General features: G+C 43.4%; 2 protein-coding genes across 2 annotated transcripts in view; one reads left to right on the top strand and one right to left on the bottom strand.

Moving 5' to 3' along the window:
- The window catches only part of SGCB (sarcoglycan beta), a 27,110-nt gene extending 19,406 nt beyond the window's left edge, over positions 1-7,704 (bottom strand). Inside the window, exons 1-2 of the mRNA XM_024746695.1 lie at positions 7,306-7,704; positions 101-234 (exon numbers count right to left, since the gene is read on the bottom strand). Of these exons, the coding sequence (XP_024602463.1) occupies positions 101-234; positions 7,306-7,704 (533 nt within the window). The remainder of the gene's footprint in view (positions 1-100; positions 235-7,305) is intronic.
- Positions 7,705-7,760: 56 nt separating this feature from the next.
- The window catches only part of SPATA18 (spermatogenesis associated 18), a 106,836-nt gene continuing 89,877 nt past the window's right edge, over positions 7,761-24,719 (top strand). The window contains exons 1-6 of the mRNA XM_024746694.1: positions 7,761-7,847; positions 15,316-15,421; positions 15,541-15,656; positions 17,076-17,188; positions 22,157-22,252; positions 23,862-24,116. Coding sequence (XP_024602462.1) covers positions 7,761-7,847; positions 15,316-15,421; positions 15,541-15,656; positions 17,076-17,188; positions 22,157-22,252; positions 23,862-24,116 — 773 coding nt within the window. The remainder of the gene's footprint in view (positions 7,848-15,315; positions 15,422-15,540; positions 15,657-17,075; positions 17,189-22,156; positions 22,253-23,861; positions 24,117-24,719) is intronic.

Raw genomic sequence — 24,719 nt, 5'->3', positions numbered from 1 at the left:
CCCCAGCAGGGAGGTTCAGAGCCCGCGGCGGCCGCGGGGGCCCGGCGCCCAGGCGGTGGCCTCCGGGCGCGTTTTCCCACGCGCCGGGATTGCTCGCGACCTCGGGCTGCCTCTGGATTCCTCCGAAAGGGCGCCCTCAAAATACGGAAGACGCCTCTCCCTTTGCCCTCCTTTCCCCATCACGAGGGGCTGGTGCCATCCCGAGTCCTCCTTGCTGCACGGGCCGGGATCTCCCTGGAGAGAGGAGAGTACGCGTGGACGAGGAAGGAGGTGGTGATAATGTGGCAAAAGTTAACAAGTTGCCGATGAGGTAGCGAAAATCTTGAAAACCGAGACCCCTTAAGAGGACATACAATCACTTCAGGGATGCTTCTTAGCTCTGGAGGGCCTGTGAAGTCTGATGCTTTTTTCTGTAGTATTGGAGGTGGGTTGGAGATAGTGTCGATGTATCTCCTGGGGAACCCGATTTAACAGATATTTACTGCACACCAGGAAGCCACTCAGACACACAAGTAACTCGAGTACACATTCCTTGTTCCCAGTCGAGTCAATATAATCCAATAATCCTCGTATTTAAAAAAAAAAAAAAAAAAGAGGGCAGTGGCATTCGAGGTGCAAGAACCGTTCCAAGAACTGTTCCTCAGGTAGCCGAAACCAGTTCTCCTAAGCACCTTTGGGCCCTAGGCCTGCCTAACTCAGCAGGAAGCACCAAAGAGACCTACCTACTGGCCAAGTTTTCCTTTCTCTGGGAACTAGGTCAGTTTTGCTTTTCGATGACTGGAGCCGTTGTTTCGCTCTCTGCCTACTTCGGAGGATTGCCGTGAAGTTTAAGTTAGACACTCTCTCACGTGGTAAGTCCCTCATAATCTTTTCCCTTCTCTCTTCTGGTTTTGGCTAATGTCAGTACCTACCTGGTCATCAGTCTCTGCCTATCCTTTCCCAAATGCTGGAACCAATTGATTTGCATCTCTAGGCTCACTCCTGCCTGGATCTCTAGGACAAACCTCATCTTAGGCAGGAAGACTATAAGTTATAGCCCAATGCTTTGGGAGTCAGCAGTAAGTCTCTTTGAATAGTCTTGACTGTGGTCCCAATTATCCATTCAGATAACAGGGTTTTTGACTGATCCTTATTTCCTGTCTCCAATTCTGGTCCTGTAGTCCTTACTTCCTATGCTTTGCCTTTTTCCCCTCTGCTTGGAAAATCCTTCTCTTTTTTCCTGGCAAGCACACTCTTATACGTCCTCCAAAAATCCATTCAAATGTCGCATTCTCTTTAAAGCCTTCCCAGGCATATGTGCAGTTTTAGCTGGTCCGTCCCTTAACTCTGCTCCTGGTCTTCTACACGCACTTTAGATTGCATTGTATTCTATTTTGTTAACCTGTCTAATTTCATCTAAAAAACAGGAAGCTCTATCTGGAACACCCATATCTCACTCACTCTTTTATCTCCAATGCCTAACACAGTAAGGAAACTTAAAAAATGTCTTAGTAATATGCCTGATACCCCAGTTTCTAAGACCAGCAGCCCTGCCTTGATTTTGCCAACCTCTCTCGCACTTAGGTGGTGAGATACCTGATTTTCCTAATGCCAAATTCCCCTTAGGCTATCTGAAAAAAAAAATTACCTTCTCTTGGATTCCTCCTTGCTGATCTCCAGCTCTGTGAAAGGACACCTCACTACTCTCCTTGATGCCAATTCCTGTATAGTCTTTAAATTCACTCATAAGACAACAACTTTGATGTAGGTCAGTCCCAAATGCATTATCTTCAAGCTTTTTTTTCCTGAAATAATATTTTAAGTCCAATTCTCCCCCATTTTACAAATGAAGAAATCAAGGCTCGTAGAGGTTAAACACAGCTTTCAACTACTAAAGAGCCAGGATTGAACCTAAGTCCACTTGACTAAAGTGTTTGCTTTTTCTACCATATCACATAACCTTTAATTCTGCACTCCCTTTGGCCTGTTACATATTATTAGCATTTAGAAGTGCAAAGTAGAGCTCCGCAAGGCTAGAGTACTAGTCAGAACATAGAGACCATTATCCATTCATTCACATTACAGCGGGTTAAATAGTGTTCCCCCCGCAAAAGATATATCCAAGTCCTAATTTCCAGTACCTGCGAATGTGACATTTTTTGGGAATTGGGTCTTTGCAGATGTAATAAAGTTAAGGATCTCACGGTGCGATCACTCTGGATTTAGAGTAGGCTGTAAATGTAATGACTGATGTCCTTATAAGAAGAGGTGAGGACAGAGACACACACATGGGAGAAGATGATGTGAAGACAGAGGCAGAGATTGGAGCCATGTGTCTACAAGGCGAGGGATGCCAAGACTTGTCACCAAAAACTAGGAGAGCAGCCTGAGACAGAGTCTCCCTTAGAGGCTCCAGAAGGAACCAACTCTGCTAACTTCTAACTTTCAGAACTGTGAGAGAATCAGTTTCTGTTGTTTGAAGCCACCAAGTTTGTGATCATTTGTTATGGCAGCCCTTAGGAAACCATCCAAAAGTTAAACTCAAAAACTTCCCCCCAATCTTCTTTTCCTGTGTTCTCTTAGTGAATGACACCACCATCCTGTCAGAAACCTCAAAAGTCATTCTATGCTATTTCTAGTGTGATCATTCTACAGTACAAACCTGATCATGTCTCTCCTCACCCTGGTGCTTAAAACCCTCCAATACCTTGCATGATAAAAATCAAACTCTTTATGGTAATATATGTATATATATATATGTATATATATATATAGTCCTTTACTTTTTGGTTCCTGTCTACCTCTTTTTAGCCTCCTTTCCTGCCCCTTCCACAAACTCATCCTTCACTCCTGCCGTGTGCAGTATCTGCAGTTCCCAAGTATTTGTCTGAACATATCAAGTTCTTCATGTCTCTGTGCCTTTGCATATGTGGATATTTCTCTTTTTTATCTAGACATTCTTCAGCTTGTCCACTAAAACTCAGCTCAAGGGATGTTTCTTGCCCTACTATGATAACTTTAACAGTATCAACATGTCTAAAGTTAGAGAGAGAAAGTATAAAGAAGAGAGTAATGAGCTTTGTGGGGTTGGAGGAGTTAGGAAGATTTTGTCAGTTTGAGCTGGATTTAAATTAATTAAAAGTGCAACTAGGGCTTCCCTGGTGGCGCAGTGGTTGAGAGTCCGCCTGCTGATGCAGGGGACACGGGTTCATGCCCCGGTCTGGGAAGATCCCACATGCTGCAGAGCGGCTGGGCCTGTGAGCCATGGCCGCTGAGCCTGCGCGTCCGGAGCCTGTGCTCCACAACGGGAGAGGTCACAACAGTGAGAGGCCCGCGTAGCGCAAAAAAAAAAAAAAAAAATAAATAAATAAAAGTCTATTTTATGTGTATATATGAAAGAAAATATCAGTTAAGTAAGGGTACTATTTGGAGAATCTTTTGATGCTCTAAATTTTGTTCCAATTCGATTATTTCAGGATATTATCAAGTAGGCAATTATTTGGGAAGAAAAGATAAAAATCAAATCTTTCTTTTTGGTACACTATCAGGTAACATGGAGAAGTTGAAAGAACAATGAACTTGGAACATGGATACTCTTGCTTTATCTCACACTCTGCCAGTTAGTGGCTTCTCACGACTTTACATAAGTCTTTAATCATTCTGAACCTCATGTTTTTTCCATTCTATATAATGAAAAACATGGACTAGATGAACTCTAAGACCTCTTACAGTTCTCACATTCTTTAATGCTATTTTTCCTTTTTTTTTTTTTCTTTTAACATATTGGTTATGGTTCGGATTGAGCAAATCTTGCCCTTTGTTTCAGTTTTTGGTTCACAGTTCAGTTGAGGTCAAGCCTTGATTCTGAGAGCATTAGCCAATCATCAAAAGTTGAGCCTCTTTCTTGCATACAACTTAATCTGCAGACTTTCTGGAATAACTAATATACCTAACCTCCAGGAAATAAACAAGGGGGTTCACTAGAGTTGCACTTTTTTTTTTTTTTTTTTTTTTGCGGTACGCGGGCCTCTCACTGTTGTGGCCTCTCCTGATGCGGAGCACAGGCTAAGATAGGCTTTTAAAGCAGAATCTCAAACTTGTTGAGTGCATACTTGTAGTTTGAAGCATATGGATTCTTCTTTAATCAGCAACATCGACTGTTTGCATTCCAGATTCTAGCTCTCTCTTAAATTGATTACCATCCTACACCCATAAAAAGCTCTGAGGAGGGGATCATCATTAAGGGCACTTATGAGGATATCCACTTATTCCTACACGTATGGAAATTCTAAGCTTGTATCAAGTAACATCACCAGAGAGCTAAGAAATGGGGTGTCAATCACTTGGCCCTCTCTTTGATGGCATGTGTTCTAGTGTTACCCCCTTAGCATTGATCAAGGTGACTGCAAGAAACAATCAAATTAGGATTGTTTCTATATTTTCTAAAAAAAGGGGGGGTGGTTATTAAGGACATCTTAATTCATCTATGTTGTTCTATACTCTTTGGAAAAGAATAAACATATTTTAGAACTGGTACCAGAAAAAATGTGTTTTCATTTAAAAAATTAGTATGTATACTTTTTTGTTTGTTTATTTTGTTTTTGTGGTACGCAGGCCTCTCACTGTTGCGGCCTCTTCCCGTTGCGGAGCACAGGCTCCGGACGCGCAGGCTCAGCGGCCATGGCCCACAGGCCCAGCCGCTCCGCGGCATGTGGGATCCTCCCAGACCGGGAAACGAACCCGTGTCCCCTGCATCGGCAGGCGGACTCTCAACCACTGCGCCACCAGGGAAGCCCAGTATGTATACTTTTAAAATCAAATAGTACTAATCGTACCACCCATTTTCCTTTTTTCCTTGACTACTACAAAGCCCAGAAATAAATGTAAAATAAGGCTCAATCTTAGTACATAAGCTTAAATTGGGGGCATATTTTTTCCATTAAAGAATTTTCTAGGGGGCTTCCCTGGTGGCGCAGTGGTTGAGAGTCCACCTGCCTATGCAGGGGACACGGGTTCGTGCCCCGGTCCAGGAAGATACCACATGCCGCGGCCACTGAGCCTGCGCGTCCGGAGCCTGTGCTCCGCAACGGGAGAGGCAACAACAGTGAGAGGCCCGCGTACCACCAAAAAAAAAAAAAAAAAATTTCTAAATCTAACAATGATATTTTCCACAAGCCTTTTACTGTAAGCCATCTCAGATCCTCTTTTGGAAGTTTGGGGGGAATAAATAATGAATAAGTATGCATTTCCTTTGTTTTGAGTCCTTAAGAACTATGCTTGTTGCTAGTAAGTATCAAGTTCCTGCTATGGGCAACCATGCTCCAGAATTCTACAGAAACCAAGAAGTGTATGAAATGACTGGAGGCCTGAAGGGTCTTGAATCTAGCTGTGGGGCTCCAGTATTGTAGAGATAAATAACATCAGGTAGCATATTGTAAAGTGATTTCAAAGACCCATTTTAGCCTAAGACTCTATACGTCTATTAAATTAGTAATATGAACATTTGGTCAAAGCATATTCTGTTTTGAGTTGGCTTAAATATTGATATTTTGACTAACATTTTTCTGAAGGTGGTCAAGTTTTTGGGTAACTTTGTTTCTGAGTAAGTTTTCATAAAAGCAGTTTGTGTTCATGGTAGAAATTTGGAAAATCAGAAAACTATAAAGGAACAAATTAAAATCATCCATAGTCATGCTTGGTTTCATGTTGTATAATGTAACACAATATATATAATTCAGTGTCTGGCTTTTTTCACTTAACATTATATAGTAAGAATTCCTAGATACTAGATATTCTTCAATAACAAGATTTCTAGTGTGAAAATTTCATTGAATGATTTGCTCAGTCATTACCCTATCATTGATTTACATTGTTTCCAACCTAATTTTCTCTGTTTAATATAATACTGTGATCTACATTCGTCGTAATAGTGATCATAGCATTTAGGAAGCACTTGCTATAATAAATGCCAAGCACTGCGCTAAGTATACTTCACATGAATGATCTTATTTAGTCTGTAATATTCCTGTGAAGTAAGAACTATTGTAAGATGATATAAACAAGGATGAGCAGTTAATTAAAGTGTCCACAGCAAGGAAGAGGATTTAACACAATCTGATATAAGCAAATATTCCAACTTGGTTTTTATGAATAAGTAAATCCGACTGTTCAAAGATTCCAATTGCCTATTAAAATGTGCAGTTACTGGCCCTAAATTAAGAAATCTATGAGATTCTTCTCCATTCCCTTCCTCCTTCTTTAGAATTTTTTAAAGGAAGAAAGTCTCTAATGAATAGTGTTTTTTTTAGTTTAGTAATTGTTATTGCACCGTGATAAAATAATGTGTGTTCTTTTTATATTCCTTAGTTTTTCTCTTTTTGTAGAGATATAATCAAAATAATACATTATGTACGATTCAATATTTGTATATTCTGTGAAATGATCACCACAATAAATCTACTTAACATCCATCACCACACGTAGTTACAAGTTTTGGTTTTTTTTTTTTTCTTGTGATGAGAACTTTTATAGTTCTTATTTTGTGGTCTATAGAGGATAGTAAGAACATAGGCTCCAGAAATGAGCCTTTCATTTTTATTAGAGGACATTAAAACCATTGTAATTAAGGGAAAAAAAGGAGGGGGCAAAAATTCTGAATTTTACGGTAGGTGGACATGTGCAATGTTCATATATTCTCATATACCTGAAGAAAAGGAACTGAATTAAACTAGCTAGCTGAGGCCCTGCTCCACCCACACTGTTTTAATGAATAGATAAGGATGATTTGCAATCTGCCCATCATTTGATGGCATAGAAAGTAAGGGTTCTGAAGTGCGTAATGATGGTTGAAATGGTTTCATTTCTTAAGTAGTTCAAACTATCACTGTGGCGTAATACACCCTTTTGAAATAGCGCCAGACCGGCCCTGAACTTGAACAAAGTCTCAATTAGAGAATTCATAATTAAATGAAGCTTTAGAGTGTTAGTGATTCTAAAAATAGACCAAATCTTGTTTAAACCTGATTAATTTGTGAACATCCTGGAGCTAACATCTATTTACGTGGGCACCCACAAAACCCTAGGTGTTAACAAATGAAGAATTAAAGCCTTGAGAAATGAAAGAATAAAGGAAGGACCCAAACAGGTGCTTTCTTCAGAGCCTAACCAAAGACGTCCAGGGAGAAACGACCTTTGCTTTTCTAGACAAGAGGCCTCCAGCTGCCTCCCATCCTACACTGCGGGCGCGTCTCAGCCCATCAGGAGGTAGGGCAGTCGCCGTCCGTAGTCTTAGCATCTTCCAGCCCCCGGCCCAATCCGGAGTCTCACTGGCTTTGGGCACCCTCGCTTTCGACCACCAGCAGCACCATCAGCAGCGGGAGGAACTGGGGCATCGCGCGGGGTGCCCGGGACCCCCGGGGTCGGAGGGAGAGCGCCTGGGCTGCAGGCGGGCGAAGGGCGCGGCTGGGGCTGGGCGGCGCGCGTACCTAACAGCCGCGCGCTCACGTCAAGGTTTGTTTCACAATCACCCGGGTGTTCTGGCCGGGGCTCCGGGCAGCCGCAGGCGAGCCTGGAGACCGCGCGGGGCGGCGGATGAGGTGCGGCGGCTGTGGCCCAGGGCACCTCCCCCCGGCTTCCCGAACCCTGCCCAGTCCGACCGGAGAGGGAGGATGGAAACACCAGCCGCGCTCTGAGCCCCTCCAGAAGATAACACTTTTCCCGCGACATCGCCCCGCGGTCCACGAGTCCATCTCCCAGAGCTGGGCCGAGCGGAAAAGCGAGCAATGGCAGATAACCTGAGGAAACTGGTCTTCAACGAATCTTTAAGATCGATGCAGGACCAGCTAGAGTCCTGGCTGAGGCAGTACAACGTGAGTCAGGGTGGGAGACCCCCGGGGCTCGCCCCTCCCTCTAGTTCCTCGCACGACCCTCGGCGGGGGCTTCTTAGGACTGGTCTCCGGTAGCCGCTTTGCCAAGTCCCGCGGTTGTGATGCCTAACTGGGGCCCAGGGTCGGACCCGCATCGCCGGGAAGGAAGGAAAGTGCGGGTTCCCCTTTCTCCCTGCGGAGCGCGGGACTCGGAGTCTGGGAAGAGAGCACGCATTTTACCCAGCGGTAGCCAAGGACGCTGGCGGCCCTAGCAACGCGAAAGCCCTGCGAGCCGCCGGGGTCTGGTCAAGCCTGCCAGTCTCCCACCTATCCCCTCCTCCAGCAGTCTACCCTCATACCCCCGACTCGAATTATTATTATTATTATTTTTACTACATCCCTCCTCTTGCCTTTCCTCAAGTCTCCCACCCTGGGGATAACTTGTGGTTGTATCAGAATGGAATTTTATAAAAATACACCCAGGAGTTAGTACCCAGAAATCAGTGAAACGGGAAGTTGTTAATGTTGCGGGTTTCACTTGTGTTCCGGTCAGCATGGCAAGTAAGGCACAGTTTCAACACCAGGGCAGATTTCAGAAGGCCTGTTGCCAAGGCATGTGTAAGCCCATATTCTCTCATCAAACCCAGAAGGGTTCTTCAAATCTCCTCAGTCCCCACCCCCACTCCAGCTCCAGTTAATCTCCACCACCCAGAGAGTAGAACTCCAGAGCTGAATTTTGCTTCGGCTGGTCTGTCTTAAAAAGGGGAGTCCTATTTTCACACAGCAAGTAGAACAGGGAGGCAGAGAGAGCTGGGGACACGGAATCAGTCCCCCTAGCTTCTAGGTCTGGCTCTGCATAGAACTAGCTGAACCATCTGGGGCAACTTATTTAACCTCTGGGTCTCAGTACCTCCCCTGCTAAATGGGAGACTGGAATTAGATGATAGGTAAAGTTGCTTTCTAAGATCTTAAAGTTTTGAGTCTAGATCAGCTTGTTTCTGAAATTCTACCAGGAAAAATGCAACTGGTAGCTATCATGAGTCCCTGGGCTTTCCTATCCACCCTCTAACCAGGGCTCCTGGGACGAGGGGAGTTCAAAGCATAGCTACAGCTTTCTCCTTAGCCTTCCTTCCTAGGGTTTACCCCCTTGGCGCACATTTAAAGAACCAGCACTGATTATTCCTTCTCCACCGAGATTGCAGGAAAACTAAAATTCACCTCTAGCACAAAGCCTTGGATTCCCCTTAGCACCTACCTTTAAAAGTGGCTACTTGTTACCTAGTCTCAGAAGGTTGAGAATAACAAGTCCTATACATGTATTCACCCTTCTTAAAACTCCCTCTTACAAGAAAAAATGTTTTTCTTGCTTGTGGTCTAAATTAACTCGGAATATTAAGAAGTGTATTCAGTTTGTCACCAGACAACATTTAACACAAATGATACTAGTAGTGGCTGGACCAAATTAAATGATTGCTTTGAAAATACCTGTAAGTACTGAGAAACGCCAAAGTTTACTGCACTTTCCCTTCTCACTGACACTGGTGCATCGCATTCCTCTGTTCTCACTGAAACCATGTTTTTTTTTTTTTTTTTTTTTTGGCGGGACGCGGGCCTCTCACTGTTGTGGCCTCTCCCGTTGCGGAGCACAGGCTCCAAGACGCGCAGGTTCAGCGGCCGTGGCTCACGGACCCAGCCGCTCCGCGGCATGTGGGATCTTCCCGGACCGGGACACGAACCCGTGTCCCCTGCATCGGCAGGCGGACGCTCAACCACTGCACCACCAGGGAAGCCCTCACTGAAACCATTTTAATCTAGATTTTTCACCTGTCCCACCCCACCCCCTAAAACACACACACACACACACACACACACAGACACACACACATGAATAGTAGAGACTGCACTCTAAGAGATCAATGGCTTTCCAAATTTTGTGGCCATTCCCTGGGCAACATCATTTCTCCTCAACTCTTTGGCGTCTCTGTCACATTTGACTCTCGACACCCCTATTCTTCTAAGGCTCTAATAATTTGTCTCCTTGCCTCACCCACTCCCCTCTTGTAACTGTTCTTCAAGGGCCAGACTTTAGAAATCTTCTCTTCTACCTCCATTCCTGCTTCATCTCTTACTCCTATGCTGATCATCTCATATCTATATTCAGGTCCTATCCTCATCTGAGTTCTCTCTTCTCCAACTGTACATTGGACATTTTCAGTTGTGCTATTGTCATCTCAAAGTCAAATCAGCCTAAGACTGACCCTAGCCTCTCCCATGCCCCAAACACCAACTTCTTTCCTAACTTAATAGTCTTTATCATGACATACTCCACTTTCTTCTCACCAGCAGAATCTGTGGGTACCAGTTGTAAATTTGTGCAGAACCTAATCACTTTCCACCACCCCTGCTGCTGCCACCCTTGTCCACCTTTGGTCATCTTTTGTTTGAATCATTAAAAAAATAACCCAAAGTGATTCTTCTAAATGTCAAGTCAGATCAAGTTACTCCTCTGGCGAAACTCTCCAAACTTCCTGTCTCAGAAAAAGAGTTCCTACAATGGCCATCAAGCTCCTATACAACTGTGGTCCTTTAAATTCTGTGATGTCATCTCTTACCCTCTCCCTTGCTCAACCACTCCAGCAATACTGGCAGTCTTAGAGCAAAGCTGTCCAACAGAACTTTCTATGATGACAGACGTGTTCTGTATCTATAACTATATCTATATCTATACCTATATCTGCACTGTCCAGTATGGTGGCCATTGGGCACTTGAAATCTGGCAAGTGCAAACTGAGGAACTGAATTTTTTTTTTTTTTTTTTTTTGCGGTTCGCGGGCCTCTCGCTGTTGGGGCCTCTCACTGTTGTGGCCTCTCCCATTGCGGAGCACAGGCTCCGGACGCGCAGGCTCAGCGGCCATGGCTCACGGACCCAGCCGCTCCGCGGCATGTGGGATCTTCCCAGACCAGGGCACGAACCCGTGTCCCCTGCATCGGCAAGCGGACTCTCAACCACTGCGCCACCAGGGAAGCCCTCCAATCCAACTTTTATAAAGCTGTACAGGGGATCATTTTGCGGGGGCTCCTCATTCCCCATACCAGTGATTCTCAACGCAGGCAAAGCCCTATGCCCTGGGACAGTGTTTTTAAAACTTACCCATAGAAATGAATGCATTTTACATCACGACATAGCACACATACACCCTTATATAACTGAAGTAAAGGTTCATAAATAATTCTTCTCTTTAGTAATTGTGATATACTCTGTTTTCTTTTTCATTAATTTTTTTAGGGGGAGCTGGATGAGACTCACTAAGTCAATATCACTTCCCATTAACATTGTGGTCTTGGTTACACCTACAAATCATCTAGAAAGCTTTTTAAGCTTTCTAATGCCCAGATCCCACACTAGAACAATTAGAATTTTTAAGAGTGGGAGCCCACAAGGCTCCTCGGGTGAAGGCTTTCCTGAATCTTCCTGGCTTCTTACCACTTCCTCTTTTGAGCCTCACCTCTGAATTCTGGACCTACCTTTATTATAGCAGGCAGTACTCGATTTTGCGTTCATTTACGTGTTTATCTGAGACTATAAATTCCTTGGGGGCACGAGACCATCTTGGGTCCCTAGCACCCAGCACACCGTAGCCTCCTCCATAAAGATTTGTTGAGAACGTAAATGCATGAGTGAAGCAGAGAATAAGCCATCTTCTTTGGCTTCCTCGTTCTTCATCCTTCTTTCTGGCTGTCCTCTTATTTCTTACTGCTCTTGCTTTGTTTTTCATTCACTGGTCCCTCTTCCTCAGCCCACTTCTGAAACAGTCAAATTGCCCTCTGCCCCGCCCTCAGCCCCCTTCCCACTCTCCCCTCTCGATGGGCCCTCCTCTGTGCACGTGGCTTCCATTCTTCCTCTGCTGGAGGCTTCCAAAGCCGCACCTCTAACTCTCACCTCTTTTCTGAGATCCAGATGACTTTCCAACAGCTTTTGGTAAAGCTTCGTGTTAGAGAGCTCGGCTCCAGTTCCAGAAGCTGCAAGGATGGGTTTAGGTTCCAGCTGAACCACCATGTCTTCCAAATTACTTAAGAGCTTTGTCTTCCTCATTAGTGAATTCAAGATGATGGATGGTGTCCAATTTGTAGGGTTGTTTTGAGGATTAAATGAAACGTTTAAACATGTATTTAAAGCTCTTAGCACAGTGCCTGGCTGGCAAAGGGTAGGTGCTCAGTAATGGTTACATACTCTCACTGGACTTCTCTATCTGAAGCTCCTTCAAACCCTTTAAACTCTCTGAAAACAGTATCTTCCCTCTCATACCTCTTACCTGTTTCCAAACATCCTGACTTCCTCCTCAGGTAATGCTAGAATCAGTGGGACCTTGCCTGATACAGATGTAATTTGGTGGCTGGGAAGGACTCTTAGGGGACCCTTGTCATTGCCACAGCTCTCAGCATCTCTCAGCCAGACAGCTACTACCACCTCACAGGACTCGCTCTCTAATCCAAATTATCTGGTCTGTTTCTGCCAGAGTAATTCTTGTAAAATCAAAGCAAATCTTCCACTCTTCCTCTCTTAACACTCTGCAAGGCTTTATCCCATTTTCCTGGATAGGAAATGGGATCAGAGAGGTTAAATAACCTGTGTAGGATCACACAGGACCGTGGCAGGTAGCAGAGCTGAGGTACTCAGGTCTGCTTGACTCCCAAGCCCCTTCTCTGTCCACTTAGCACATGGCATGATCTAGCCAGAGGGCAAATGGCTGTAAGTGGGGAATTGAAGTTCACTGTGGTAAGTGCAGGAATAAAACAGCAAGGGCAAGGAGCTGCTGGTTCAATGAGGAAGGAATGGAGAGAGCTGTTCAAACTGTGGGTTCCATATGTTCTGATCATGTCAGTATTATGCTAAGTCACTCACTTGCTCACTCATTCATCAAATATTTTGAGCCCTTCGATTTGCTATGGATACTAGTGATGATTGATACAAACATGAGAAAGACAAAGTCTTTAAAAAAAAACTCAGTCAAAACCAAACCAGGAAAAAAAAAAAAAAAACAAACAAACCAGGGAATTCCCTGGCGGTCCAGCAGTTAGGATTCCACACTTCCACTACAGGGGGCCCAGGTTCGATCCCTGGTCGGGGAACTAAGATCCCCCAAACCGTGCAGCGAGGCCAAACAATAAACAAACAAAAGAACCCCAACCCAAACCAAACCCAAACAAAAATACTTAGTCTTGTAAGGAGAAGGGGATAGAAAGATGAGACAGAAGAAGAAATGGCTACAACAGAAATCAATGCTACAACAGAGCTAGTCCCCAGGTACCGTTAACCAGGCATGGAAGGTAAACCAGCAGCTTCCTCCCAGTTACAACAAGTCCATTCCATCTGGACTGCTTACCAGGCCTCCTGGGCCCTCCAGGATCTGTCCTGTCAACCTCTCTGACCACCTGTCCTCTGCCACATGTACCTACTTCTGGTTCAATTTTGCCAGGCTCCTTCCTGCCGTTGGGCCTTTGCCCTTGCTGTTCCCACAGCCTGGCCTGCTCTTTCCCTGGTGTTCTGCATCCGGAACTTAGCTCCAGTGTCTCATCCTCAGAGAGGCCTCCCTGAGCGCTCCTCATTCACACTTTGTCACATCATCCAGTCCTTCTCCTCTTCCTCCCGGCACGAATCATGACCCAAAAGTCACTATAGTTTAGTAGTTAAGAGCATGGGCTCTGAAACCAGGTCTCAGTTCTGGCATTTTACTAAAGTAACCTTGGCCATGTTATTTAACCTCTCTGGGTCTCAGTTTTCTCATCTGAAAATGGGGATGATGACAAAGGCCCTCCTAATCTCCTAGAGTACTGTAGTGGGGTTAACTGAGTTTACGTATGTAAAGCAGTAACAGTGCCTGGCATTTGTGGGGGATGTAATAAAGCCACAGTGAGTGAATCGCCTCATTTTCATTCATCAACCCAATACATATTGAGTTTGAATACAGAGAGACAATAGAATGCAGGGCTAGGAATGCAACAGTGGACAGGCCAGGCATATCCTCTGTCCACAAGAGCTTACTGCCTGTCTGAACCATTTCCCTTGTTGACACAGATCTGCATTTTACTTGTAAACTTTTACCTAGAGGTCATCTGAACCTTTCCTCTTCATTCCAGTTTCTAGCTCCCACTTCCTGCCTCGGGATTCATGGTACCCAGAAGGTACCCGCTGCTAGTGCCTTATTATGGCTTGAGGTCACACATAAATCTATGCATTTTTACACCCACACGATTGGTTGCTTGTAGTTGCGTTCATTCCTTTGGAGTTAGAATCAGTTAGAGGTTTGGCTAACGAGGAATTGGTGAAAGGTCACCAAGGAGATGAGAAAAGCAGAAAAAGAGCTGAGAGGTCTACCTCTTAGCTTCTTCTTTCTGGGGACAGACTTTCCCCAAGTCTGCCTAATTTCTTCTCACCTCGATTTAACTTTGTCTTGGAAGCCTTCCCTGACTTTCTAAGACAATGGGCTCTTGAATAGACCTTGTGCTCATCCCTATAGTAAGACTTCATTCCACTGCAGGGTAACTGTCTACTTTCCTCTCTCCCACTTGTCTGGCTCACCGTATGGCCTGGGCCATCTTTTTGGTCTTATTCTCCATTGTATCCTCAAACCAGCAATACCTTCTTATTGTTAGCAAGTAGTGCCCTTTATGCACGTATTGAACTTAGGTAGAGGGTAAGAACCAGTAAAGTGGGTAAGTTAGGAGGCAGTGATTTATATTGTGTTACAAAAGGACTATTTACTTTTTTTTTTTTTTTGGTACGCGGGCCTCTCACTGTTGTGGCCTCTCCCGTTGCGGAGCACAGGCTCCGGACGCGCAGGCTCAGCGGCCATGGCTCACGGGCCCAGCCGCTCTGCAGCATGTGGGATCTTCCCGGAACGGGGCATGAACCCGTGTCCCCCGCATCGGCAGGCGGATTCTCAACCACTGCGCCACCAGGGAAGCCCAGGACTATTTACTTTTAAAAGAAGTTTTTGCAGGGTTCCATTGAGTAGGGAGTCAGGGTTATTGCTATAAAAAGAACCCCCAAGTTTCAGTGGCTAATGCCCACCAAAAAACTTTCTCAGTGATATGACAGTTCAATTCAAGTGTTCAGTTAGCAACCTTCTAAATCCTGTGGCTCCACCATCTCTTATGCCCTTGGGGTCCTCTGCATTTGGATAGTAGACGTGGGGAGAGAGGAAGAAGACAATCATTCAGGACAATCACATTACTTACCATCCCTAACAGGGACCGGTTTGCACAGCTGCACCGACCGCTAGGGAAGCTGGGGAAAGCAGTCTAGTGGGTGCCCAGGAGGAGAGGGAAGTGCATTTTTGAGCACACAGCAGTCTCTGCCCTGGGAGCACACCTGAGCCAGCTGGCCCTGTGTAAAGTGAAGTGCTTGATCACCTGCAGTGGGTCCCAGAATAAGGAAATTGCACTGATGTCTACTGTTCTGGCTTTGCAGACGAACTCATGTGATCAAAATCTAAATCGTTGCCTTGAACTCATTGAACAAGTCGCCAAAGTGCAGGGACAACTCTTTGGGATCTTCACTACAGCAGCCCAAGAAGGTGAGAATGGCCCATGCATCCCCGTCTTTGCTTTCTTTTCTTTGTCCCTTCTCTGTGCTCTCTGACTGGGTTGCTGTGGTTGGATTTCTCTCACTGACCTGATTTGTGGATTCTTCTAGGAGGACATTATGATGGTGTGGAAACAATCAAATCACGCCTTTTGCCTTGGCTGGAGGCCTCCTTTACTGCCGCTTCCTTAGGAAAACCTGTCGACAGCAAGGTCCCCTCTCTACAGGTAGGGATGCTAAAGGATCCTCCTAGGTGTTCAGCACCTGATCAGGCTCTGGGGACTCAAACATATGTAAGACATGGTTTTTACCTAGTGAGGGGCTCAACTCTAGTTAGTGAATTGAGACATGGGTCGAAAAGGTGAGTTTCTATATACAGTAATACGTGGCATAATGGATTAAATTTCCTCCTAAGACAGATCGGCATTAAAATCTCAGCCTTGCCTACTTACTGGTGGTATGGCTTCAGGCAACTCAATAAGCCCCTGCTTCCTCAGCTGTGAAAAGGTCCTGGTGATGATCTGCATCTGGGACATTGCTGGGCCCACACTAGGCACTAAATAGTAACTTTTAAACAATAAGTTAGCCACCCAGACAGGGTACCACCGGGCAGAGTCAGAAGAGAAAGAGATCATTAGATGGGGGAAAGCTCAGTATTCTGAAAGAGTAAAATAAAACTAATTAGAAACTTCCAAGATAAGAAGAAAACTCAATTCTGGTAGATTGATCATAAGTGTCATCATTTGTGATTGATATTTGTGGTTTCCATGCGACTGTGGCAGTGTTTTAACAGTTGAGGACCAGACTGGAAACAGAAGGCATACTTTGCTTAAGGTGCTGGTATCGCTATGTCTGGATAGGCAAAACATTTGTAACCTTGATTTTAAATGTTTATATGGATTTACATAAATTCCTTTCAAAAACTGAACCATTTAGAGCAGGCCGTTCTAAGCAAGAGGGCCTTATGAGGTAGTGGCCAAAGGATTCCTGCTTAGAGATCACTGGACAGAATCCTAGTCTATCTTCTATGGTCCTGGGTAGGTTGTCCAACCTGTTAGGTCTCAGTTTCCTCATCTGTTATATGGAAACAGTGCTTTTGCTGACCTAACAGGGTCACTGTGAGAGTTAAACGTGATAAACCTGCGAAACAACTTACATGTAGTAAGGGCTCTGGAGACATCAGCTGTTATTAAACAAATTTTTTTATGTGGGGATTTTCATATGCATCTTAGATTTTTACCCCCTGTGGATGTTATTTTGGGTATAAAGGTGTAGGATGATATTTCACTGTCTTTTTTAAAAATCTGAGGTATCATTTACCTGTAGTGAAAACCATAGGTTGGTGAATTTTGACAAGTGGATATATTCTTGTAAGTCACACCACTAACGAGATATAGAACATTTCCATCACTTCGGAGCATTCCCTTATGCCACTTCCCAGTCCCCTCCTTCCACCCTCAGGGCAACCACTCTTCTGATTTTTATCACTCTCCATTAATTTGACCTGCATGGGAAATTCATGAAGATGGAACTATACATTACGTGCCGTTTTGTACTTGACTTCTTTTTTCCAGCGTAGTGTTTTTGCAATCTGCCCATGCAGTTTCAAGTATTCAGACTCTGTTTTGATTTGTGTACCATTCCAGGACACGTTTGGTAAGGACGGATGTAAAGAGTTTGGCGCTCGGGATCGGGACATACAACAATTAGATGCTGATTTGAATGCAACTCGTAATCAACTCAACCAGGTTCAAGACGAGTAAGAGGAATGCAAGTTATTTTCTTCCAAAAAGAATTGCTTGTTCTTAATTTTTAAGTTTGAAAGGAGAATACTGGCTCATGTAAAATGTAGACATTTGCAAATAAGTCATATGATGTGTGTGTGTGTGTGTGTGTGTGTGTGTGTGTGTGTGTGTGTGTGTGTATGAGTTGGGAGGCAGTGTCTTTGAATTTGGGGACAGGATTCCTATATTACATTATGATCCCTAAGACCCTGGTCCCCTTGGCTTCATTCCTGGGGCTCCTCCTTTTCCATAGGCCCACTATCAGTCCATATGTATGAAAGAGAAAGATTGTTGCATGAAAATCTAACTTTGGGGAGGAAAATAAGAAAAGAGGCAGAAGAGGAAGGGTTAAAGAGTGAAAGATCAGGTAAAGAGAAAAATTAAGAGAAAGAGAGAAAAAGTAAGATGAAGCAGCCTGCATCTATCTGTCAGTTAGGGGTTATACATGCCTAACTGAGAATCATTCAAGATTTTGGAATAACTTTTAGATATAAAAATGTATTTTTAAAAAGTTAAGCAATGTCTGGCAGTAACAGATCTCAGATGTATGCTGTGTGCAAAGCCAGGGTAGCAAGTTCAAGGAATCACTGCAAAGAAAATTGCAAACTTTGGGTTGTACTTGAGGGAGATAGACAAATGTGATGCAGCTGCTTTTAACATATCTAATAAAAATCCATCAGTAAGGTGTTTCTCCTACCAAAGCATTGCTCCATGGCTGACATGTAGAGGATGGCAAGGGATTCTTTTGTCACTAGTTAAGGCTTGTGATGGAATAGGGTATGGCATTCTGCCTTGTTCTCTGATTAGATTTCCTTCTAAGGAAAACATCTCTATTGATTGATTTAATTTTGTCCGATTATAAAAGTAATACACATTTCCTTTGTCAAAATGCATATAACAAATAAAAGTATAAAGATGAAAATCGACCGTTAGTTCATGCCTGTTAACATTTTGGCATATTTTACTCCAGACATTTTTCCTTTCTCACATACACACACGGTAACAGGGTTACCTCTACACACTCCCATTCATTTTTCCAACTGGAACCACTGTCAGTGTGTAGTTTTACAGCTGCAGCAGTCAAAATTTACAAATGAACTGTGCAAAATGCCTAATTCCTCTGAATTCATATGACTTATTTCAACTAACGTCAACTGACTTGGAGAGGGGTAAGAAGGAACCTTAAATCTGCCACGTCTTTTCTGGTTTATCGTAGTTCGTTTTGTGTAAATATTCAGTTAATTCCAAGCTCTGTTTGGGACTGTGTTTGCCCTTTCAAGGGGTCTCATTGTCCTCCTCCTTCCTTAGACAGGCGTCTAGGGGTGAAGGGCTGTTTCCGTGCTCTCCTGGTGATGGAGGAGAGGGGTTTTTTGTCTTGTACTGCCCTCTGGGTTCTTGCTGCCTTGGTTCTACCTGGGCACTGGAGTCTTGTGCTGATGAGCGCTGAGTTGTGGCTCATCTGGTTAAGTTTCCTCAGGCATTCGCTGGCCCCTGCTGCTGCCTCCATTTGCCTCTGGTTGTGAGGCAAAGCTTCGCGACTTTGCTGATTCTTGTCTTCGGTCAGAATCCGTAGGAGCCAGGAATTCCTACCTGCCTCTCTTGTCACTATGGCTGTGTAGTTACCCATCAGGGGCATCATGGACCAAAAACAATGACTGCACGCTTGTTTTTAAAAAGCTTTTTATTTGGAAATAATTTCAAATACAGAAAATTTGCAAGAATAGTACTAAGAACACCCATATACCCTTTCATATGCCCCTTGTCCTGTTTGCTTTATCATTTTTTAATTAATTAAATTTATTTATTTTTGGCTGCATTGGGTCTTCGTTGCTGCATGCAGGCTTTCTCTAGTTGCAGCAAGCGGGGGCTACTCTTCGTTGCGGTGTGCGTGCTTTTCATTGTGGTGGCTTCTCTTGTTGAGGAGCACGGGGTCTAGGCATGCGGGCTTCAGTAGTTGTGGCGCACGGGCTCAGTAGTTGTGGCACACGGGCTTAGTTGCTCCGCGGCATGTGCGATCTTCCTGGACCAGGGCTCGAACCTGTTTCCCCTGCACTGGCAGGTGGATTCTTAACCACTGCGCTGTCAGGGAAGTCCCTGCTTTATCATTTGTATGTATACTCTCCCTATCTGTATACACACTGCCCTTCGCCATTTGAAAGTTGCACACAGGAAGGTGCTTTTCCCTTTTGCTTTTCCCTGTTTTTGTTTTTTAACCCACGTGTGGTTCATGTTCCATTTTTTAAGGCATCAGAAATGATGGAGGCTGTTCCCCACATTCTATGGTAGCCAGCTCTCTCCTCCACTCTACTCTGCCTACCTGTCTCTAAATCCAGGATGCTACCTAATGTGGAATGAGGGGCCCACCCCAGGAGGTTCCCATGTCTAACCCCGTGGAGACCAGTTTAGCTGTGACTCAGTTGCAAAGGTGCAAATTCCAACAGAGTGCTGAATGGGGACAGGTCTGCTCAGGTTTGACGAGCCCTAGACAAGGGAAGACTGCTGGATTTTATGTTGGGACTCTGGTTAGAAATCTCACCTGTCCTCATTTCCTATATCCAATCTATTAGAACATCCAGTGGAATCTACCTCCTCAACGTCTCCCACACATGCTCCTTTCTATTCTACTACCACTGCCCTCATTCAAGTCACTGTTACCTTTTCCCTCAGCCAGTTGCCTTCCAACTGGCTTCCCTGGGTCCATTCTTGCTGTACTACAACTCATTTTCCACACAGCAAATATAGATATACTTTTATTGTAGCAAGTCACCCCCTGGCTTAAAAGCTGTTAGTTGCTTCTTTTAGTACTTAGAAAAAAATTCTAAATTCCTTCCCAGGGCTCTCCCAGGCCTGCGTGATCTGACCCTACCTCTTGCTCCACCCTCATCTCATGCCAAGTTCCCCTCACCTAGTCTTCTGTCTACTTCCTCACCTCGAGGCCTTTGCCTGTGCTTTTTCAGAGAAATGGAAGTCTTCTGCTGGCTCTTGGCATGGCTGGCTTTTTCTTGTCCTTTAGGTCTCAGCTTAAATGTGACTTTCTCAGAGTCTGCGACCACTATACATTGAATGGTCTTTCCTCTCCCTCTCCTCTAATTCTCTTTCACAATCATCTAAGAATAGCACTTATTGCAAGTTGGAACTTTGAAAAATTTGTGTGAATATTTATGATCCAGTAGACTGGAAGCTCCAAAGGGTTACTGTGCTGTATCGCTATTCTGACACTTGTATCTCCAGCATCTAGCGTCGTAAATTCTCTATAAGTTGCTCAATGAATGAATAAATCCATAACAAAAAATAAATATGTTAGCCTGCTTAAAACAATGCTTGTCACATGAAGGTATCTCCTTTCTTCTCTCTGTATATCATCCAAGGGGGCCAAGTTCGCATATATATTTGCTTGTATATATATGTACTCACACATGTATGCCATGTCTCGAGAGAAAAAAACCTGATTACTGTTCACACTCTTGTTTCTTTCTTGGTCTATTTTCTTCTTTTAATTTTCCACTGTTTTCTCTTGATAAAAATGTTCATTTTCCCATATATACTTTAAAAAATCTATAACGTATTCACATTGAAATTAAATCACAGCAATTTCCTTACAATAGCCAGCATCCCTATCGTGAAGTTATTGCTCCTCTGGTTTTATTTTAGACTTCAGACATTTCATTCATGCATTCATTCATTCAGTTTTTCCGTTTTTTAAAAAAATCTATATGACAGGTACTGTTTTAGGAGCTGGAGATAAAGAGATGAATAAAATAAAATCTTTGCCTTCAAGTAGTTCACAGTGTGTTTGTAATGAGATTACAGATGTGAACAAGTGTCGGAGGAGCTCAGGAGAAGGGAAGACAACTTTTCTTGGGAGTCAGGTGTGGCCTTTGGAGAGGCACTCATTGGACGAGTAGGCATTTGTTAGAAGAGAAGGGGATGAGATGGAATTTGGGGAAACGCACACCACCTCCTGCATTGCCTCATCGGATCTCTGCGGAATTGATAGGGATCCTGCTGTCCCATTATTTCTCAGTCTGCCTCACTGTATAGGGGAGGCCAGTGTTTGACCTTCCATGCTTCCATCCAAGTGTAGGGAGGAAGACTGGTGTGAGTTTGGATAGCAGTTGCAATCTCTTAGCTTCAGAACTACTGTGATGAAAGATACTTGGTGTTCCAGGGATGCAAGGTCAGAGAAGTCCAAAAACATTTGCCAATCCACAATCTCTCACTGTACTAGGACAGCCTCATTGAGAACCATTGGTCTTCATCCAATGGCACCCATCACATTCTCATTTCCTAAAGAAATAGTACAATTTATTATGATTTGTCTACAACGAGGAGAGTCCTTGAAACCAACAAGGACTAAGCTAGTTGAAAACTCAGGAAAACTGTGCTCAATTAGTGGTGGAAGTCAGAGGCAGGAAGACACGAAGTACTTGGTAGTCGAGTGTAATTGTGGAGGACTTTTTTATAGGTGGGCAAATAATTTTTCTATATTTAGTAAATCTGGGAAAATTAAGTCAAATGCAACTCTACAGTGCAAAGTAATAAGAATAGGTATTAGTATATTACAGAAAAATGGAGATTTTATAGAGAGGCAACCTGGGAATTCAGTGTCATTAGAGCAGATGAATTAGGAGGGTGAGAAGGAGAAACTGAACAAGTTTGTCTTTTACATTCTAATACCAGTAATTATTACCTAGTCTTTTAGAGGTAGTAGCTCTGTAATTTCTTTGTGTTTGACATCGAGGAAAGATGCTAGCATGTTTTTGCATACTAGTGTGCCATAATATTTGTAATATCATCTAATTGAATGCAGATGTCTTATAATTCGATGTTGTTTATATTGAATTTATATCATACTGCAAAAGTTCCCAAGAGAACCTCTGCCTTGATTTAGAAAGTCTGCCAATTTTGTAAAATCTGTCTTTAGTTACTGATTTCTCTTACAGTATGGCTGAAACTGAAAAGACTCTTAAAGAAACCAAGAACAGATCGGCCATATCCCTTCTGACTGCAGAGGGGGAAATAAATCAGCTAAGAAAGCAGTAAGGAAAAAAAAAAAAATGACAGGATTATTGCAGGCTGCTGATTACCCTTTGAATTTAGCTTTTTTTGGTGCTCCATTACAATATGAAAGAATCTGTCCATAAAGAGGAAAGGCAGCAATGTTTTTATTAATGTTTTATATATTTTTCTTACTACAAAACAGTACTTATCCACTATAGAAAATCTTCAAAGTACAACATGTTAGAAAGGAACCTTAGCCCTCATAATTCCAGCGCCAGTTACTGTCACAATTTGCTATTTCTTCCAATTAGTACGTTAAAAATAAAGTTAAGACAACAAAATGTAAGCATACAATTGTGGACCCCATTTTTTCATTCAACATTATTTTTCTCTATTACTAAGAAAAAATAAAGCAGAGCTTAGTCTTAAATAGGTACATCATATTTCCTCATTTGGGTATTTCCCTAACATGGAATATTTACTTTGATGCCAATTTTCAACATTGGAAATAATTTTTTGTGGCCAATCTTAGTTTAAATTTCAGATTATCCTCTAAAGATAAATTTCTAGAAGGGGAAAATAAACACTGATCCTTTAAGGGTATGCTTTTTTCAATCTTAACTTTGATTTTTTTTTCCCCAAAAAAGAGCAAATGGGAATTGCAGTTTTTTTTTCAGTAAAAAAAAAAAATATATATATATATATATATATATATATATATACACACACACACACACACATACGTACATACATATCTTTCTATTGCCTTCATACATGTTCCAATTGTTCTGATTTCTTCAGGAACATCCATAAATTTTAGCTTGGAGCACTAATCTCATATCCTAGTTGATATAGCTTCTCCAATTCTTTGAGCATATTACTCAGCAATTCCCTATCGCACCAATTCTGTTCTTTACTGTTTCTACGGCAGCTTTTAATTCTGCTATTGCATTTTTAGCTTTTCTACATCCTTCTTAATCTTACGCCTTCCCTTCTCTTCTTACACCATTGTTATTTTCATCACAGCATGTTCTCTTCTTATGGCTTTTGTTCCCTTGTATGATGGCCTTACTTCTTTTTATTAATGAGGATGCCAGTTTTATTTCTAAAGCTTTACTCCTTTCCATAGTAGTACATTATTTTCATAGGTCCACACTTCTGCTTGGTGGTGTGGATGTTACTCAATTTCCACTGCAGTTTCCCCCCACATTCCATCTGTTCAGAGAATAGAAGAGCTAGTGAGAATAGATTATCTCTTTGACCAGCTTCTGGACTAGGTTTTGGAGATCACAGGCTTCCAGAGTTTTGTGCAGTGAAGCCGTCCAACGTAGAATAGTATGTCTCTGCTTTGCCTCTGCAAAGACTTCATGACTCTGCCCACTCTGCTTTGGCTAGAGGATTTGCATGCCTATCTCTTCTTCAGGAGCCTTTTTCCATGCAAGCTACAGACATGAAGTGGCACCCTGACCCTGGCAATTCTGCTCTTTGTTCATTTGTGTTTGATCCTATGTATTTCCATCTGAGTTTCCCAGGGCAATAACGGCACACTAAGGAAAGCAGCCTCCTTAAGTAGGCCAATTGCGGTTTATTACCTTTCCTCCATCCCTCCCTTTCTCTCTTTTCTTTCAAACCTTTTCTTCTGTTCAGGCTTACATCTCTTCAAGCCCAGGAGGAATCTCGCCACAGACACTCAGAGCATAGGAGCTCAGAGAAGCGGGGCTCCGAGCGTAGGAGAGAGGAGCTGCGGGGCTCGGAGCCCCAGGGCTTGGAGCAGATGGGCGCCGACAGGTGGAGCGTAGACCAGCGGAAGGCAGAAGCGATATGCGATTATGAGAAACAGCTCCGAACACTGAAGGACAAGAGAGCAATTCTGTCCGCTGAAAAATCTGTACTCCAAGGAAGGTCGGACAAATTCTCACAGATCTTTTCATTTAAGCTCCTTTTGTTGAGGTAGTGATAAAAGCCTGGCTTGGAAAAGGAAAAAAGAAAAATAAAATGATATCCTGAGCGCGAACCCCAATAATATGGAAAACTTTGAATTGTAGAGGGATTGTTTTCTCTAACTTCACCCTTCCATAGAGAAAATACCTCGTGGATTGACAATACTTGGGCACTAATTAATTTCGGACTGACATTGATGCTTAAGGAATGAAACTAAGACATGCCAAAGGAAGGTTCTTTGTCTTGATACCAGATTTGAGCGCCTATAATGCAAGAGGCGGTACCCATGTTGAAAGACTGTTCCATGTTAGGGGGAGGGTCCTGTTCTCTGAGTTCTAGGAGTTCTCTCGCCAGGATGACCAACTGTCATTTCACAGAGTATTGCCTTTTTTACATCTCACTTTGTTTGATGGAATGAGTAGGTAAGGGAATGTGAAATTCCCTTCTACTGATGGACAGAACGTTAAGACAGGTCATTCAGACAGTGTTAAGTGAGGACAAAGTAGAGTGTTTCTCTCTTTGGAGTTTCTGCATTTTCCTTGTTCTTTCTAACACTTCCCCTCT

Source organism: Neophocaena asiaeorientalis, unplaced genomic scaffold (assembly GCF_003031525.2).
Source record: "Neophocaena asiaeorientalis asiaeorientalis breed wild unplaced genomic scaffold, Neophocaena_asiaeorientalis_V1.1 scaffold19, whole genome shotgun sequence".
Classification (NCBI taxonomy): Eukaryota; Metazoa; Chordata; class Mammalia; order Artiodactyla; family Phocoenidae; genus Neophocaena; species Neophocaena asiaeorientalis.
Note: the sequence above shows the minus strand (reverse complement) of the source record. Positions and strands in the feature narration are given on the sequence as shown.